The 14,914-nt window shown below is 42.3% G+C and overlaps 2 protein-coding genes across 2 annotated transcripts; both read right to left on the reverse strand.

Moving 5' to 3' along the window:
• Positions 1–867: 867 nt before the first annotated feature.
• On the reverse strand, positions 868–11,634 carry VPS26A (VPS26 retromer complex component A). The gene is made up of 9 exons (XM_056495399.1): positions 11,519–11,634; positions 8,372–8,521; positions 6,691–6,763; positions 4,464–4,620; positions 3,833–3,997; positions 3,329–3,435; positions 2,766–2,834; positions 2,076–2,218; positions 868–1,185 (listed from the first exon to the last, which is right to left on the reverse strand). The coding sequence occupies exons 1-9, from the start codon at positions 11,519–11,521 to the stop codon at positions 1,072–1,074; spliced, it is 981 nt and encodes a 326-aa protein (XP_056351374.1). The 5' UTR covers positions 11,522–11,634; the 3' UTR covers positions 868–1,071.
• A 376-nt stretch (positions 11,635–12,010) lies between these two features.
• SRGN (serglycin) lies at positions 12,011–14,487 on the reverse strand. The gene is made up of 3 exons (XM_056495400.1): positions 14,331–14,487; positions 12,467–12,614; positions 12,011–12,331 (listed from the first exon to the last, which is right to left on the reverse strand). Exons 1-3 carry the CDS (start codon positions 14,419–14,421, stop codon positions 12,118–12,120), a joined length of 453 nt encoding a protein of 150 aa, XP_056351375.1. The 5' UTR covers positions 14,422–14,487; the 3' UTR covers positions 12,011–12,117.
• Positions 14,488–14,914: the final 427 nt, after the last annotated feature.

The following is a 14,914-nucleotide window of genomic DNA, read 5'->3' on the forward strand; positions in this document are numbered from 1 at the left end:
CTAAGCTACTTCTTCAAACACTAAATGCCTACGAGATGATGAGAAAGACAAACAATCTGCTGTGCCAGACAAGCTCCTGAGTTTTAAGGCTTGCCTGGCCTCAAATACCTTGGCAGAAGACCACAAAAAGCTTGTTTGCCCTCTGACAGGCCCCAAAGGATATCCTTTGAGGACATTTTGCTTCACCCATCAGGACAGTTACAGAGACTGACTGTGAAGACAGTGGAATCATGAAGCCAGGAGGAAACACAGTTTCACATATTTGCAAAATAACCAATGTTACCAGCGTTTATAACTATGTTCAAACACTTTACCCACTCACCCCCTGAAGGTGAACACATGACACCCCTACAGTCGCTAATTATTGGGCAAGGAGCCCCTAAAAGTTAGGTGCAGCTCATGTGAAAGGCTTAGAGAAGTTTGACAGAGAACTGAGGGAGAGAGGGTAAAGATGCTTCCCAATATTCTTAGTAACTTGTTACAAAGCCTCTTAGAACCGCTGGTGAGGTGTCTGAAGGCTCCAGTAATAGTGCATGTACGTGCAGCTCCAGTTAAACCCTGTCTAATGTAGTCATTAGGAGATTTTAGGACAAATGCACCATAAACCTTGATTTTTAGTGTGATTTAGTCTTAATGCAATTTCAAAACAAAACAAAGCAAATAAGCAACATTGGAAAGAAACATGCAATGAACAACATGAGAGACGCAAAATGCTTTAGTCTACACTGTAGAGGTGAGCAGCAAAAAATCAAATACACCAGCCTACCATGCATGGAGATAACTAGATTTAAGCTTTTGCATACCCAAGTGCATATAACATTATCAAATAAAAGTAAATGTGCAGTATAAAATAGTAGCTTAAGAAAGTTCCAGTGTTTGAGAAAGCACTTTATTTTAAATGTATATACATACTTGAATGTTTAACTGAAGAACGCTTTAGTAGTATGGTAAACGCAGCACTGCAAGATGAAGGAAGACAGTTGTAATGGGAATTCTGGCCTTCTTTCCCCACAGGCTGCTTGCCATCTTTAACCTGCTGAAGCACTGCAAAGTTTTTCACCTTAGACCAGTTCACATTTCGGGTTGCTCAGCAGATGCTTGTGACTCTGGAGATTCAAATCGCTGGTGGAAGTTTGTCCGTTGTTTCCTCAGCTTCTCAGGAGCTTTTCTCCATAAAATTATTTCCTGTTTGAGGAAGAAAACACTCTTGAAACCAACAGTCACCATCAAGGCAACAGCATCAAGTATCTTAAGTTCCTGATAAACTAACACTTTCAGGAAAATAAAGATAATCAAACACAAGAGCCAACAAAAAAAAAAAAAAAAAAAAAAAAAAAAACAAAAACGTATCCACACTACTTATCAGTGCAGTTCATATAAAAGTAACAGAAAGACACCACCATTGAGTTTACATATTTAGATACTGCTTGAATACTTGAAATCTTGAGCAGTCATCCCTTCCTTAACTATCCAATCCTCAATTTTAATAGCATTAAAGAGTTCAAGAAATTTTTCTTTCTCCTTTTCTCAAAATCCAAAGCCTACCATAGCCACTGTATGGTCCAGCTATCTCTTGTTTTCCATGTTTAATTATACTGTGTCTACTTTGTAGCAGAAGGATTCTGATCTAATCCACACAGCTTCTTCCAGTGACCCTTTTGGCTACACATTTCCTCAGCATCACTTCACCTTCTCTCACATTTTCAGTCAAACACCTTAGTCCTTATTAAGACTGTGAAGTTTTGAACCCAGGCTAATGAAGGCAGAGATTTCTCTGCAGGAGCTCAAGGAAGCAAATGCACCAGAAGCTCATTTTACCCACCCAGTGTTTTGGCTGGGTACTCCCAAAGCAAGTTCTATGGCACTATGCACCCTGTCCTGGCTGGAATAGCACCCAGCATCCCCCTTGGCTCCTTTTCTGCAAGGTAACATCATTTACAGAGCTGTCAACACACTTGCCAGCAGAAATGCTTGCACCACACATGAAGCACAGGTGGCTTCTCAGCTGCTGAAGGTTCAAAGCAGCATGTAAAACAGCCCAGAGAATTCTGCAACAGGACTGCTAGAGATCATACCTGCTGTTTGAAGTATCGTCTGTCTTCTTCATCCACAAGCACCAGATTTAAGAAGTACCTCACTGAAAATTTTTTGTTCACATCCCTCATTGTTGGAGTTGGGTCGTAGCCTGCTAAGAACAGTCTTATAGGAATTGATTCACCTGCAAAAAACAGAAAGCTTGAATTAGTTCCTCACTACTGAAATAATTAATACAGTTTCAGAAGACATGCAAAATAAAAGCAGTTTCCCAAGAACTGTCTGTGCCTGTTCCTTGCTTTAAAAAAAAAAAAAAAAAAAAAAATGTGCACAAGACAAAAAAAACCCACCAAAAGAAACAGAAATAGAACACTGAGAACAGAAGTATGAAATGTGAGAACCCTTTCTCAGTGCAAGCATGGGAGCCAGGAAAGCCAGAAGGATCAGTATTTTGAGCTCTCTAGAGCTGGTCTGCACCATGGAGTCAGGTTTGATGAAAGAATCAGTCATAGAATTTCCAATGGTAAGTAAGGGTAAAAGTTACTAGGATCCCAAGGAAATGCCCTAAGTCCATTAAAATATCTTCTCCAAATAGAAAATGCATCAGCAAACTAAGGAAAAGTGTGGTTTCTCCAGTTAAAAAATTTGTAAGTCCTCTCTTCTGCCCCAGATCTTTTAAATGGGATTTTAACACTAAATGCTCACCCATTAAAACAATCACAGTTAGTTACCTTTAACTGGTGCACCATCCATTATTTCATACTTTGCAATGGTTTCAGTCTCTGTTGTGGTACTGGGTCCTGGGGAAACAAGTTTTCACTGTGAGAATGTTTCTGCTTCAAAGCCACTTGATATTTCTGTCATATCAATTTTTTAGGATGACAGAAAATTACATTTCTAGAACATGACTGGTTCATGCTAATGTTTACCAAACCCCCTCAATCAGTTAATCCCTGTAAAGGCAAAGGGGTCTTCAGGATGCATTTTACACCTCTTCCCTTGTTCATTATCTATTAAGGCTGATTAGGCTACTGTGTATTTATGCCCAAGTTCCATTTACAACAGTTCACATTTGTGAAGAGTCACAACCCCAGAACAACTAAACAGACTGACAGTGTTGACTACAAAGTATTATTGCCAAAGCACAAAATGCAAAAAACAAAGACTGGCAGTCAAACACCAGTGAGAAAGAAGCTGGTGGAGCACTGGTTTAGCCAGAGCTGCAATTACTGACTTCACCCTCCAGGTCTGCACAACACAAGTTGCCATTTCATTTGGACTTTGTTCCTCTTACCAATTCCAGTAATTTCCTTTTTGATCAGCTGCAACTCCATGTGCTGAATTTTTATTCTCACTAAGAGGAAATATATTTTTCCAACAATCACATCCTTTAAGTGATACCTTTAAAAGAACAAAATGATGGGTTTTGTTAGAGAATAAACACAAGTTTTATACCTTTTTGAAGGTAGTTATCTGCCTGGAAACTACCTGGAGCTTGCTTACTGAACTAAGCACTTCAGCCAGACCAGAGCAACTACAACATCCCCGTCATTCCATCAGTACCAGTAAAGAAAGTGCTATTAGTCATACTTAAAAGAGGCAAATGCAAAAATTAAGTCTTAAATATTTGCTAGAAACCTTCCTGTTAATTCTGAAGACAGAACAGCCAACTATATCTCAAAAAGGCCTTTGCGTAATTAGTACTTTACATTTTAAGTCTCCAGAAGGTGAAGTTGTTCACCATATATTGTTTTTATGCCAAGTTATTTACCTGAATGCATTTTGCTCTGACACTTACTTTGACTTATTGTATTCAAACTCTATATGGAGACAGTCTTCAATGCCTACTTCCATCTTGATGGAGTTGTTCACATCTGGGTATGTAGCAAGCTGGTGAACAATCAGATCATATTCCTTCACCAAGTCTGACAGCCGTCTCACGATTGTCACTTTTAGAAAATACCTAAGAACAAAGCCACTAAATTAGCCAGAATTATTCAGCTTTACTAAGCATGAGCCCTTGTGTTCTGAAGTACAAATATTCTTGGAAAGACCAGTGTACAATCTCATAAGACTAAGTACCAAAGAGTAAGACACCAAAAGACAAGACAAAACACTCACATGTGGGAGTGTTTTCTTTAGTTGTGGGTATGTTTGGTTTTTTTAAAAGGAGAGAAATGGGCTGTCTTCACTACATTGAACTGAAGGAATTTTATTTATACAAACAGCAGTGAGAAATTCCAAATTAAGTAGAAAAGACCATATTGTGTTACAGTCTCCCCAACTCCAAGCAAGGCACAGCAGCTACTGGCTTTCACACGTTCTATGCAATAACTAAAAGGAGGAAGAGGGGGCAGCATAATTGCTAAATTATTAATTCTCTGCAGGGGAGGAGAGGAGAAAAAAAAAAAGGTTTAACAGTTACAAACCTCAGTCTGACGTTGGCACCAATATAGGATTCATATGGCTTTTCAACCTGCATGAATTCAAAGTCATAGTTTCTGCTTTGGGTCAGCTCTCCAGGTAAGGCCAGTTCTTTCACTAAGTTTACAAATTCATGGGTATTGCTTTTGTCATTGAAGAGTTCTAAGGTTAGAAAGTTAAAGGAAAATATGTTTCAGTGTTTATTTTTAGCAAACAAAATTGTCTCTAATTTGGCAGGAGCAGGTGGGAGAGTATAAAAAAAGCAATTAACTTAAAATGCACATATTTGACCAAATGTTTTATTCAGGTTTTTGAATTACCTTTAGTTCTAGCAACCTACAGTTAGCATCCCTAAAGAACTAACTGGAATGAAGAGAACACATTGAGAGCTCCACTAGCATGGCATTGTTTTTTAATGACAGTTTAGCTAGCTTTAATAAGTACTTCTTGCTTTGCATGCTCTGTAATTAGCATTGCCTGGTTTTGGCTTCCAGCATTTATTGCTGTAGGGACAGAACATAAGCAATGTCAGGACTGCCTCATTTAGGACAGGCCAGTGATCCTAATCTGGTCTGCAGATTAACAACATCCAGCAAATAATTTATTATTACTACTAGTCTACAGTGAAATGGCTTATTATGACCCCTGGTCTAAGTCAGTCATTTGGAAACAAAGGCAGTTTCACAGCCACAGCATCTCCTGACCCCAGAACAGTGTCATTTATTCATTCCTGGATCTGTGTCATGCAATTCTCACCACAAATTACCCTAAAAATCAAAACCCAAACACTTCAGTATCTAAAAATAAGCTTCTCTACCATTCAAAACTGAACATCAGCATTTGTAGTTAGTGTTACACAGCCTGAAGTTTTTCAGAAAAGAATAAATGAACGTGAAAGACGAACTCCAAGATTTATCACTGTCAATATGGTAGAAACTGACACTAATTACTAACTCCTGTTTTCTAACAGAACCACAAATTATCTAAAAATGTGCTTAGTTTGCTAGGACAAGCATTTATCTAATACATAGTTTATCTAATGCTGCATATCAAATACTTTTAGTGCCAGTCAGTCAGAAAAGCTGAAGAGTTGGTTTAAAATACATCTTTCATATAGAGTTAGTCTGCAACTCCATATTAGTTTATGCAGAGAGATCACACTACTGCAATGGTTTCTGCATTTCTATAGTAAAACTTGGAAGGATGCAAGAAAACATAGACAAGTATACAAAAAGCAGTAGTTTAAACCACTTCTGCATAATTCTGTGGACTTCTGAATGTAGCATAACAGAAAATCCCAGAAATGCATAAATTTCAATAAACAGTACATCAAATTAAATTCATCTAGAGAATAAAATGTATAAGCCAAGAGTAGATGAAAAACAATTTGTACAGCTATAGAAGAGACTAAATAAAACTGATGTACCTGAACTCTTTTTTTCCTCTGTCTATATGCCTCACCCCCATCACAGTGCTGCTTTATTCTCAAAGTTTAATTTTACAGCCTTACTGAGCAAAACTTCAAAGCATAAACCAGCAAGTGCCTATCTCAGTCACATCTGCTACACCACACTTCAGACACAGACTACTGACTGATGAGAAATAGGGAATTTGTGAAATTCCATTTAAAGTCAGTTGTAGGAGGCTGAAACTTGAGTAATTACTTCCAAGGGGGACAATAATGCAAGGAGCTCTCTGAGAGGGAAGGAATTTTACCATCAGCCTAAGGGTGCAGAGAGATTACCTGGACTGCTAAGAAGCTAGATATAATAAAGATTCCTCATAGTTCTAAGAAGGCTTTGGTAGTTATAAGAAATTTACATTTCTAATAGGTCTCATAAAACCAATTGCCATAGAATTTTTAAAAGTGTTTTGCTAAAGACTGCCTCTTAATTTCTTTTCCATGCCTCTTCTCTTTCAGAGAAGATAGCAAGTTTAGTTTTCCTAAATCTCTAGTGGTTATTAATGGAACTTTTAGCTTGTCTGAGACAGACTGAATACTCACCAACCTCATTCTCCCTCACATGTACATATCTTTCTCCCAATGACTTTCTGAGTAGCACCAATTAATAAATCACATGCTTTAAAATATGGAAAACACAACTTTCCTCTGGCCCTTATCATCCACTGAGCAGAACAGGTTGCATTGTTTAATGTGAACTGCTCATAATCACAAGTGCCAAGTTCCATAAATCACAAGCACCTAAAAGCCCCTTTATAGTTTAAACTCACCAATTTGTCCTACAAATTCAATTCTAATTCCTTGGTGCTCTAGTCTCTTCCCATGTTTAAGGGAGACGTTCACCTACCAAGGTAAAAAAAAAAACAAACAAGAAACAAACCAAACACAAGTTAAATTTTTTTCCATCGTTTTCACTCTAACATGATCTCAGTAAAAAGGAAAACATATTTGTACATGCCTATGAAAAGCAAAATCTCTTCTTGACAGCCTTACCTGAGCTTGAAGGCAGCCAAATCAAACAGCTCATCATGACATTAAGCATTTCCAAGGCACCACAAAAACATTCAAGAAAAATCTAATCACCCACGAGACTGAATTTTACAACTAAAATTGCAACTTTCAAGTCCCAAAATTAAGTACCCAAGCCAGAGCTCAAGCAGAGCCAGTTGTGATGCTTCAAAGCATCTTCAGACAGTCACATCTGGAAGTTCAAAATGAATTGCCATGAGACTGATTCCTTTCAAGCCAAGTCAATGAAGAATAACAGATAAGGAAACCTACTATGAAGAGTTTCATTTGTGACTCTGATTCTCAAAAACAGACAAGAAAGGATTCCACAAGGTTACTTGGTATAGAAACATGTAAATATTAAGCATATAGAATGTTTTCTTATAAGGCAGTGATGACCAGAGAAATTCCTGTTCTTCAAAGTCCAGCACACTGTCAATTATCTGAGTAGGAAGCAAACCACTGGAACAATCTATCTTTGTGGTGAAAAAAAGGATGGGATAGAGGGAAGCTGTCCAAAAAATTTCTGGTCTCCCAGACCCCCTCATGCCACTGTACTTGTGATAGCCAAAACTCACCATGCACCTCTCAGGTGTCACAGATACAAGCCAGCCAGAGATCATAAGCTTCTCCCTCAGCTTCCTGGGTTTAAGCCTTATCCTTGCCCTTCACACCCCTGGAAGGATCTTTCTAGAGAAGCAGGATCTTTGTAAGGAAAGGCATAGCCAGAGCAGGAAGATGCCCAGTGATATAGGGCAGTCAAGATCAAAGCAGGCATTCAGAAGTCAAATCTCAGAAACCAACACCACCCAACTCAAGTCTTTTGAAGGAAAAGTGAATCATAACAGAAATACTCAGAGTGAGAAGGGCTTCAGTAAAACAGAGTTCCTAGGTGCAATAGTGAATGTAGAGAAATCCCTCTGGCAATCTCAACTTCATTGTCTTTTTTCCCAGTAAGAAAAACTCTTGTTGACTCAGCAGTCAGCTGCACTTCATATGTTGCTCTTCCCTCTGTTGCAATCCAGAAACCACTTCAGGGCATGGAACACAAAGCTTATCTTCAGGGTATGCAAATTTTTGACTGGCCAGCCAAAAATTACTGTTACCTGTATTGGACTGTGGATTTTGGAATTCAAAGGGAAGGGGAAGGAATCAGTTCTCTCATCAGAATCAATGGTGGGATTGCACATCATTGCACAAAAAGCTCATTCATAAATATGAGATGACCAGAAATAAATAAACAGTTACTATTCAAAAATGTTGAGTTCTATCAGCTGCCTGAATGACTGTGGATAAAAAAATTATCCATAGCAAACCAGTTTCCTCTTTGAATAACACAAGCTGAAAATCAGTTCTTACATCAGTTTTCCATTTACCTTCAATATGCAACTGCATACCAGAATCAGAACAGTAATTAATAGTCACTTTTAAATAAAAATTTACCTTTCCTGAAACAGATTCTCCATCGTAGAAGAGAAAATGTTTTTCTACTTTACCATCTTCTGTTTTGATTTCTGCTGGTTTTCGTGTTTCAGCATCATTAAGTACAACATCAATCTCACAAACAGGAACGAAAAGGTTTCCTAGAAAACTCTGGAATAACAAGAATTGGATAAATTACTACACAGTGGACACTCCAGTTTAAATGGTGGTGTTTACTTGCAGCTGTACACTAAACACTGGGGAAAAAGCATTTGTGCTTCCACGAAGATACAAAGCCATTATGTATCAGAGACCCAAGAAACAGTGATGACAAAGGACAGCTGCTCATCTAGCAAATGACTGAAATCAGGTCAGTAACAAGCAGTAACAGCTCTTACCAAATATCATGTTTGTAAAAAGCACACAGCACAATTATCATTACTACTAATTAAAAAAAAACAAACCTAAACACTAGAGAAAAGTAGAATGGAAAGAAACAATAACGGGGATATGATGCAAAGCCCAAAGCATCCCTCTGGCTGGGGAAGGGGAATAGGGAATTTATTTGCTGCCTACACACCACAGCTGTCTCAGCAGACAGCACCAGCAGCTTTGAGAGGCTGCAGCTCTTCACACAGCCCACCTCAGCTGCACAAGGCTGCCACCAAAGTGGGTGTCACAAGTTTACCTGTAACCTTCAGGCACAGTGTTTGTCCTCACCTCTCCTCAGCATTCCCTACTCTCGAACTTTTGACCGGCACTAAACACAAGAACCTGAGAGATCATCCTTTGATCTCACACAAACACTTCTTGCAAGAAGCTGCAAAACATCTTAGTGGCTCCATGGGAAACTCAACAAGATTAGTACAAAAGCCAACATTTTCCTCCAAAGGTTTAGGCACTAATCTGCTTTGATGTACACTTCACTAATTCAGCGTGATTTTTGTGGTTTTTTGAGAAATTAAACCATGTTCTCCATGAGAAGATCTGCTTCAAGCAGATGAATTTCATACACATGAAACAGTCTGTCCTGGTTTTGGCTGGAGTTAACTTCTTCTAGACGTAAGTTCTTCTACACTTAATTTCTTCTCAGTAGCTGATACAGCGCTGTTTTTTGGATTCAGTCTGAGAATAACACTGATAACACACTGATGTTTTAGTTGTTGCTAAGTTGGGTTCATTCTAAGTCAAGGACCTTTTTTTGTGCCTTGTGCTGTGCCAGTAAGGAGGCACACCAAAGAGCTGGGAGGGAGCATGGCCAGGACAGGTGACCCAAAAGGATATTCCACACCTTAGAATGTCCTGCCCAGTGTATAAACTGGGGGAGTTAACCAGAAGGGGCTGACATCAGTCAGCAGCTCGTGAGCAACTATATTGTGCATCCCTTATTTAAGTTTCTTGCTTATTATTATTGCTATTATTATTTACCATTACACTTTGATTCAATTACTTAACTTATCTCAACCTGCAAGTTTTACTTTTGCTTCTCCTCCCCATCCCACCAGGGTGGGGAGATAAGCAATCAACCATGGGATTAAACAACATAATCATTGCCACTTCACCAATTTTACATTAAAAAAAAAAAAAAAAAAAAAAGAGTAAGAACTCTTTCCAAGACATTCTGGGGTCCTGGAGTTTGAAATGCAGCATAAAAAACAAAGATCCCAGGGGAATATTTGGTCTGAATGCTACTGCTTAGCAGTAATAACACAAAGAAAGGGCACAGAGCAAGCTGGAGCTATAGAACAGTGATTCACACAAGAATAAACTGACTTTGTGTGTGTTCAGCAACTGGCCCCACTATAATCCACAAAGATATATATGAGTCTAACTGAAACTGTGTTTTATCAACCAACATTCTGAGGGGAAAGCAGCAGCACATGACCAACAAGGCCATCAGATAGAAATGTCTTCCAAGTCTCTGCCAAGCAGAGAGTCCATTTGTATGGACTGCTGAAAAAATATTTTTGCACATTAGAAGCATTACTGATTCTTGGCTTCTGGGAAAGGGCAAGAGAAAAAGATTAAAGTTTCAACAAAAATTCCAAAATTGTAGACTATTTTAAACACAAGATACTTTTGAACATGGCCACATTTTTTTCCTTGAAACTGTACTTGTTTTCCAGATTATTCTTATACTCCCCTCTAACTAAACAAGGAAACACATTACCTTTAAGCAAACTATACAGGCTGCTCTCACAGTACCTCCTGAATTACAAGCTGACTGTTTAAATGTACCAAACATTGGTAAAACACATCACTCCTCAGGAGACTGCATGTAAATATTTCAACTGCACTCCTTCCAGATCAGCTGTGATCTCCAGAGAGAACAAGAACACATGAAATAAAGAAGCCAACAGCTGGCATCTCCTCCAGCTGCTATCGAAGACATTGCTGTGGGGAAACTATGCAAAACAAGAAGTATTTTAGATAGCTATCACAGGGCTTATTATGTTACAGTTTAAGAGAATGCAGACAGAGAACTGGGGTTTCCAGAACCTGGCCAAATGCCAGGCTGCACTCCTGGTTTTGTGCAAAAGACAGACGCTGGAGATTCTTCTATATCAGGCCCAAAATCAAGCTGCGATCAGCCCTGAAGTGCGATAGAAGGGAATGCAGAATGTACAGACAGTACAGAAACCCCAGCTTCACACGGAGCCCTCAGCAACTCCTGCACAAGCAACAGAGTTAGGGAACCCGAACACCCCAGAAGCACGAAGCCATCGATCCAGAATGACTCTTTTGTTTTTTAACCTCCTCGTCAGAGCACAGCGAGCACTTGGCCCAGGCTGCCCGGGCACAAGCAGCTGCCGTTTCCTGGAGGGATCGCAGCCCTCACGGCACCGCCGCAAAAGCAGCGCTAACCCCGGGTCCGGCCGTGCGGGGCACACGGAACCCGAGCTCCACCACCAAACCCCGCCCTGCCGAGGTCATGCGGGCACTTGTAATCCGCAAATAAAATTAATAACCCCCTCAATCCTTGCGTTTGGAAGGAAGGAGGGGGAGAGGAGGCACCGCCCTGCCCAGGCCGCCGCCGCCGCCTCAGGCGATGGCGGATCGGCGCTGCCCTCCCCCCCGCCCCGCACTCGCCATGGTACGCGCCCCTCCGCGCCCGCTGCACGGCCCTCACGGCCGCCACCACCGCGGCCCCCCCCGCCCCGCACTCACCATGGTACGCGCCCCCTCCGCGGCCCGACACCGGCCCCGCGCGCACCAGCACCAGCCGCCCCCGGCCGCGCGCCCCTGGTCATGTGACCTTACGGGGCCCCAGGCCACGCCCACCCCGAGCCGAGACCACACCCCGGCTCACGTGACCGCCCCCTCCTTGCCCGCCGCGGGAGGGCGCCGCCTGGCGGCCGGGAGGCGGCAGCGCTGTGGGGTCCCCTCAGGAAATGAGCGCGGTAATAAACCGGGGCTTTTGGCAGGATTTCGGCTCTTTTTCGGTGTACGCGATTGGCTGAGTGCTGGAAAAGTGCAGGCTGCTCCCAGCGAGCAATTTATTGGAATTTATCCCCTCAGAGCACCATGACTTTACCACAGAACTGCCTGCGCACCCATCACTGTCGTTCCCCCCATTGGGACGGCTGCTGCACGCACCCACATAAAGAGGCAGTTCAGACCGAACAACAACGCTTTTAGTAAGTGAAAACAGCAAAGATCTTAAGGCAAAGTTTTTATTGATGCTGGTTTAGAACCACTTCATGGCTGTCGGGTCAGGCTCTGGGGAAGAGGCGAGGGAGCGGCACATGAGGACGGCGTCTCCAGCCCTAGAGGAGCAGATCCTCCTCCGACAGCTTTTCCTTCAGCTCGGAGCCTCGCAGGCTCTCCAGGAAGACAGGCAGCTTCACCTCGGAGAAGCTGTCATTGTCACCAAGCCCCGACCCAGAGGCTGGCTCTGCTCCCACCACGGTGTTGGACCCAGAGCCGGAATCCTCATCCGAGAGAGGGAATATGTCGCCCAGCTCCTGGTACCTCTTCATCCTGAAATGCAGAGCGGCAATTTTCTCTCTTAGACCAACACAACAAAGCCTCACGTTTTACCGTGGGCGAGCCACGCAGTGACAGGACAGGAATAATACGTTTTGGGGTGCTAGCATTAGTGACAAATGAACTTACAAGGACAGGTCTGCCATGGGAGGAAGAATCCTGTTGGCCCCGCCTGTGGGCATGTAAAACCAGGGCCCCTTCTCCTCGATGCAGTTCGCGGACCAGGCGTCGGGCCGGCACCTCACCCTCTTGTACCTCGCCCTCTGCATGGGAGCACCTGATGGAACCAGCCACACATTGCCCATGAGGACCAGGACATTGTCCACCAGGTCCTGTGAACCTCATGAGCACCTAATAAGGCTTAAAGGAGCTGATCGAAGTGATTCGTGTGGCCCTGATTGCTCAACCTCCGGAAAAGCAGAGTTACCCTGAAGACTTTTTTTTAAAATGGCTGCTGACATCCTAAGTGATGGTAATCAGAGACATCAGGCACGTCTCGCACACAGCAGCAGGAAGTCCATGAAAAATCCCAGGGAATCCCCTCACACACAGCACCAGGAAGTCCATGGAAAACCACTGCAGTCACAGCAAGGCTCATCCCCAGCTCACAGTATGGCACTTTGAAGGTGGAGGTATGTGAAAATAATGTGAAAACCTCTGGGGGTGAAGCACCCAGCAGACACCTGGTTTCTGTGCTGTTCTTCCTTTGTTGGCTTCAGCTCTGCCCCTTCAAGTTCAATGGTCTGGGTGTTGGTGGGGAGGTGAGAAACTCAAGGTGTGCCACAGGAGCACGTTTGGGGTTTATCTAGGCTCTGAGAGCACTTGCCAGAGGACAGGACAGTTCAGGTGTCTCCTAGACACAGCAAGATTTTGTAGACCCAGGTTTTCTAATGCTCCCTAGGTGCCTGATTGGGGCTGTCACTGACAATGTGGGTCTTCAAAAAATACCAAAACGACAAAATAAGGATCAGAGCAGTGACATTTCATCCTTCCTCTTTGTCTCGTGTAATTAATTTGTTCAGAAACCTCCTGGTGCATTCTCAACCTGTTGGCATTTTATCTATTTTTTTCCCTCACTTTCTTGGGAATATCTTTCTGTAATTACACTTCTCTATTGCCCTATATATTTCCATAATGTACTGGATGACTTTCAGCTACCTCCTACACTCTTCTGTAAAAGAGAAAAGATCTCACGGGTGTAATTTCCTGCTGCTTCTACAGTATATTCCTTTTTCATACTTATTTTCTTCTCCTTGCCTACTATTAAGAAGGCTTTTAATAATAACAGTGGCAACAAAATAAACAGCTGCAGCTGAAAATTTTGCAAATACGTAACATAGAACGAGCAGGCCATCATCCCTCAAAGATCAGCCTCAGGGTGGTAATGCATAATGAGAGCCTATCACTATCACAGCATTGGTTTGTGGACAAATTACACTCTGCAGGCTCAAAGAGCAGTTTTTCTCTCACAAGAAACAAATCCACAGGGCACGGCATCATGAATCAATATTTCCCTTTTGTCATTTTAGCGGCGTATGGTGCAATATTTTACAGAATAAACCGTTTCGTTTCTTCATACTCACAACTAGTTTCCTTTCCTGCTCCCCCCAGAAAGCAGCCCATAGGTGTTATGACATGGGAACTGTTACATACAATGCCTGTAACCCCATAACTGAGTAACAGCAGTAACCAGACCACTATGAAAGGGACATTTAGAAAAATACAAATTGAGATATGAAGACTGAAAACATACATAGACACAACAACATATTTTGTGAAGTCTTTTCTCAAAAATTTAAATGTTCCAACTACAGAAAGCACATTTTCTTGCCATTCCCTCTCCAGAAAAGGAAACATTAGCAAAACAGACTTTCTGAGAAGATCTCAGTACCCCTAAAAGAAGGCCAGTTTGTAAAATTCGGAGGCTGCTTACTTTGCCTCCACTGTCTAGCCCAGAAAGAGGATTACTGAGAGAACAACTGCCCTGTTTTACCTTGTGCTGTGTATCCCACAAAGAGGATTAAACAAATAGCCAGGAAAATCCTCCCGTTGCATCTGATAAGGAGCTGCATGTTGGCTGGCATCCCTCTGCTCGCAGCCACCCTTCAGCACAGCTTCACTCCTCAGAAATAAGACGGGGCGAGGAGATCGACTTTTAGAAAAAGTTTCCAAAACCTCAAAGCCAGCCCATAACCTGCGTCATCACTTCCTGATTGACGGGAGTGAGACATGAACAGAAAAGCCCAGCACTGTGGCCTTCCTGCCTTCATCAATCCAAATTAAAAGTTCCTCTGCCTTTATCTCCTGTTTTGCCCGAGGAGGAAAGCAAACCCAGGACCCAGCAGCTGGACTGAAGGTGGTGCTGCAGGCAGCTTGTGGTCAAGGCATGCATCCCACCCAGCCTCTGCCCGATGCTGAGAGGCCTCCAGGGTGAAAAAGCAGTGCTTAATGTTCCCTGATTTTCAGTCAACTGCAATTTTTGCACTGGCACTGGTGCTGCTTTTCCCTGCCTCAAGCCCACACCAGCCCACCAGATGGGTTAGAAGCCAACTACTCACAGTTACTATGTTTCACCAA

Source organism: Oenanthe melanoleuca, chromosome 6 (assembly GCF_029582105.1).
Source record: "Oenanthe melanoleuca isolate GR-GAL-2019-014 chromosome 6, OMel1.0, whole genome shotgun sequence".
Lineage (NCBI taxonomy): Eukaryota > Metazoa > Chordata > Aves > Passeriformes > Muscicapidae > Oenanthe > Oenanthe melanoleuca.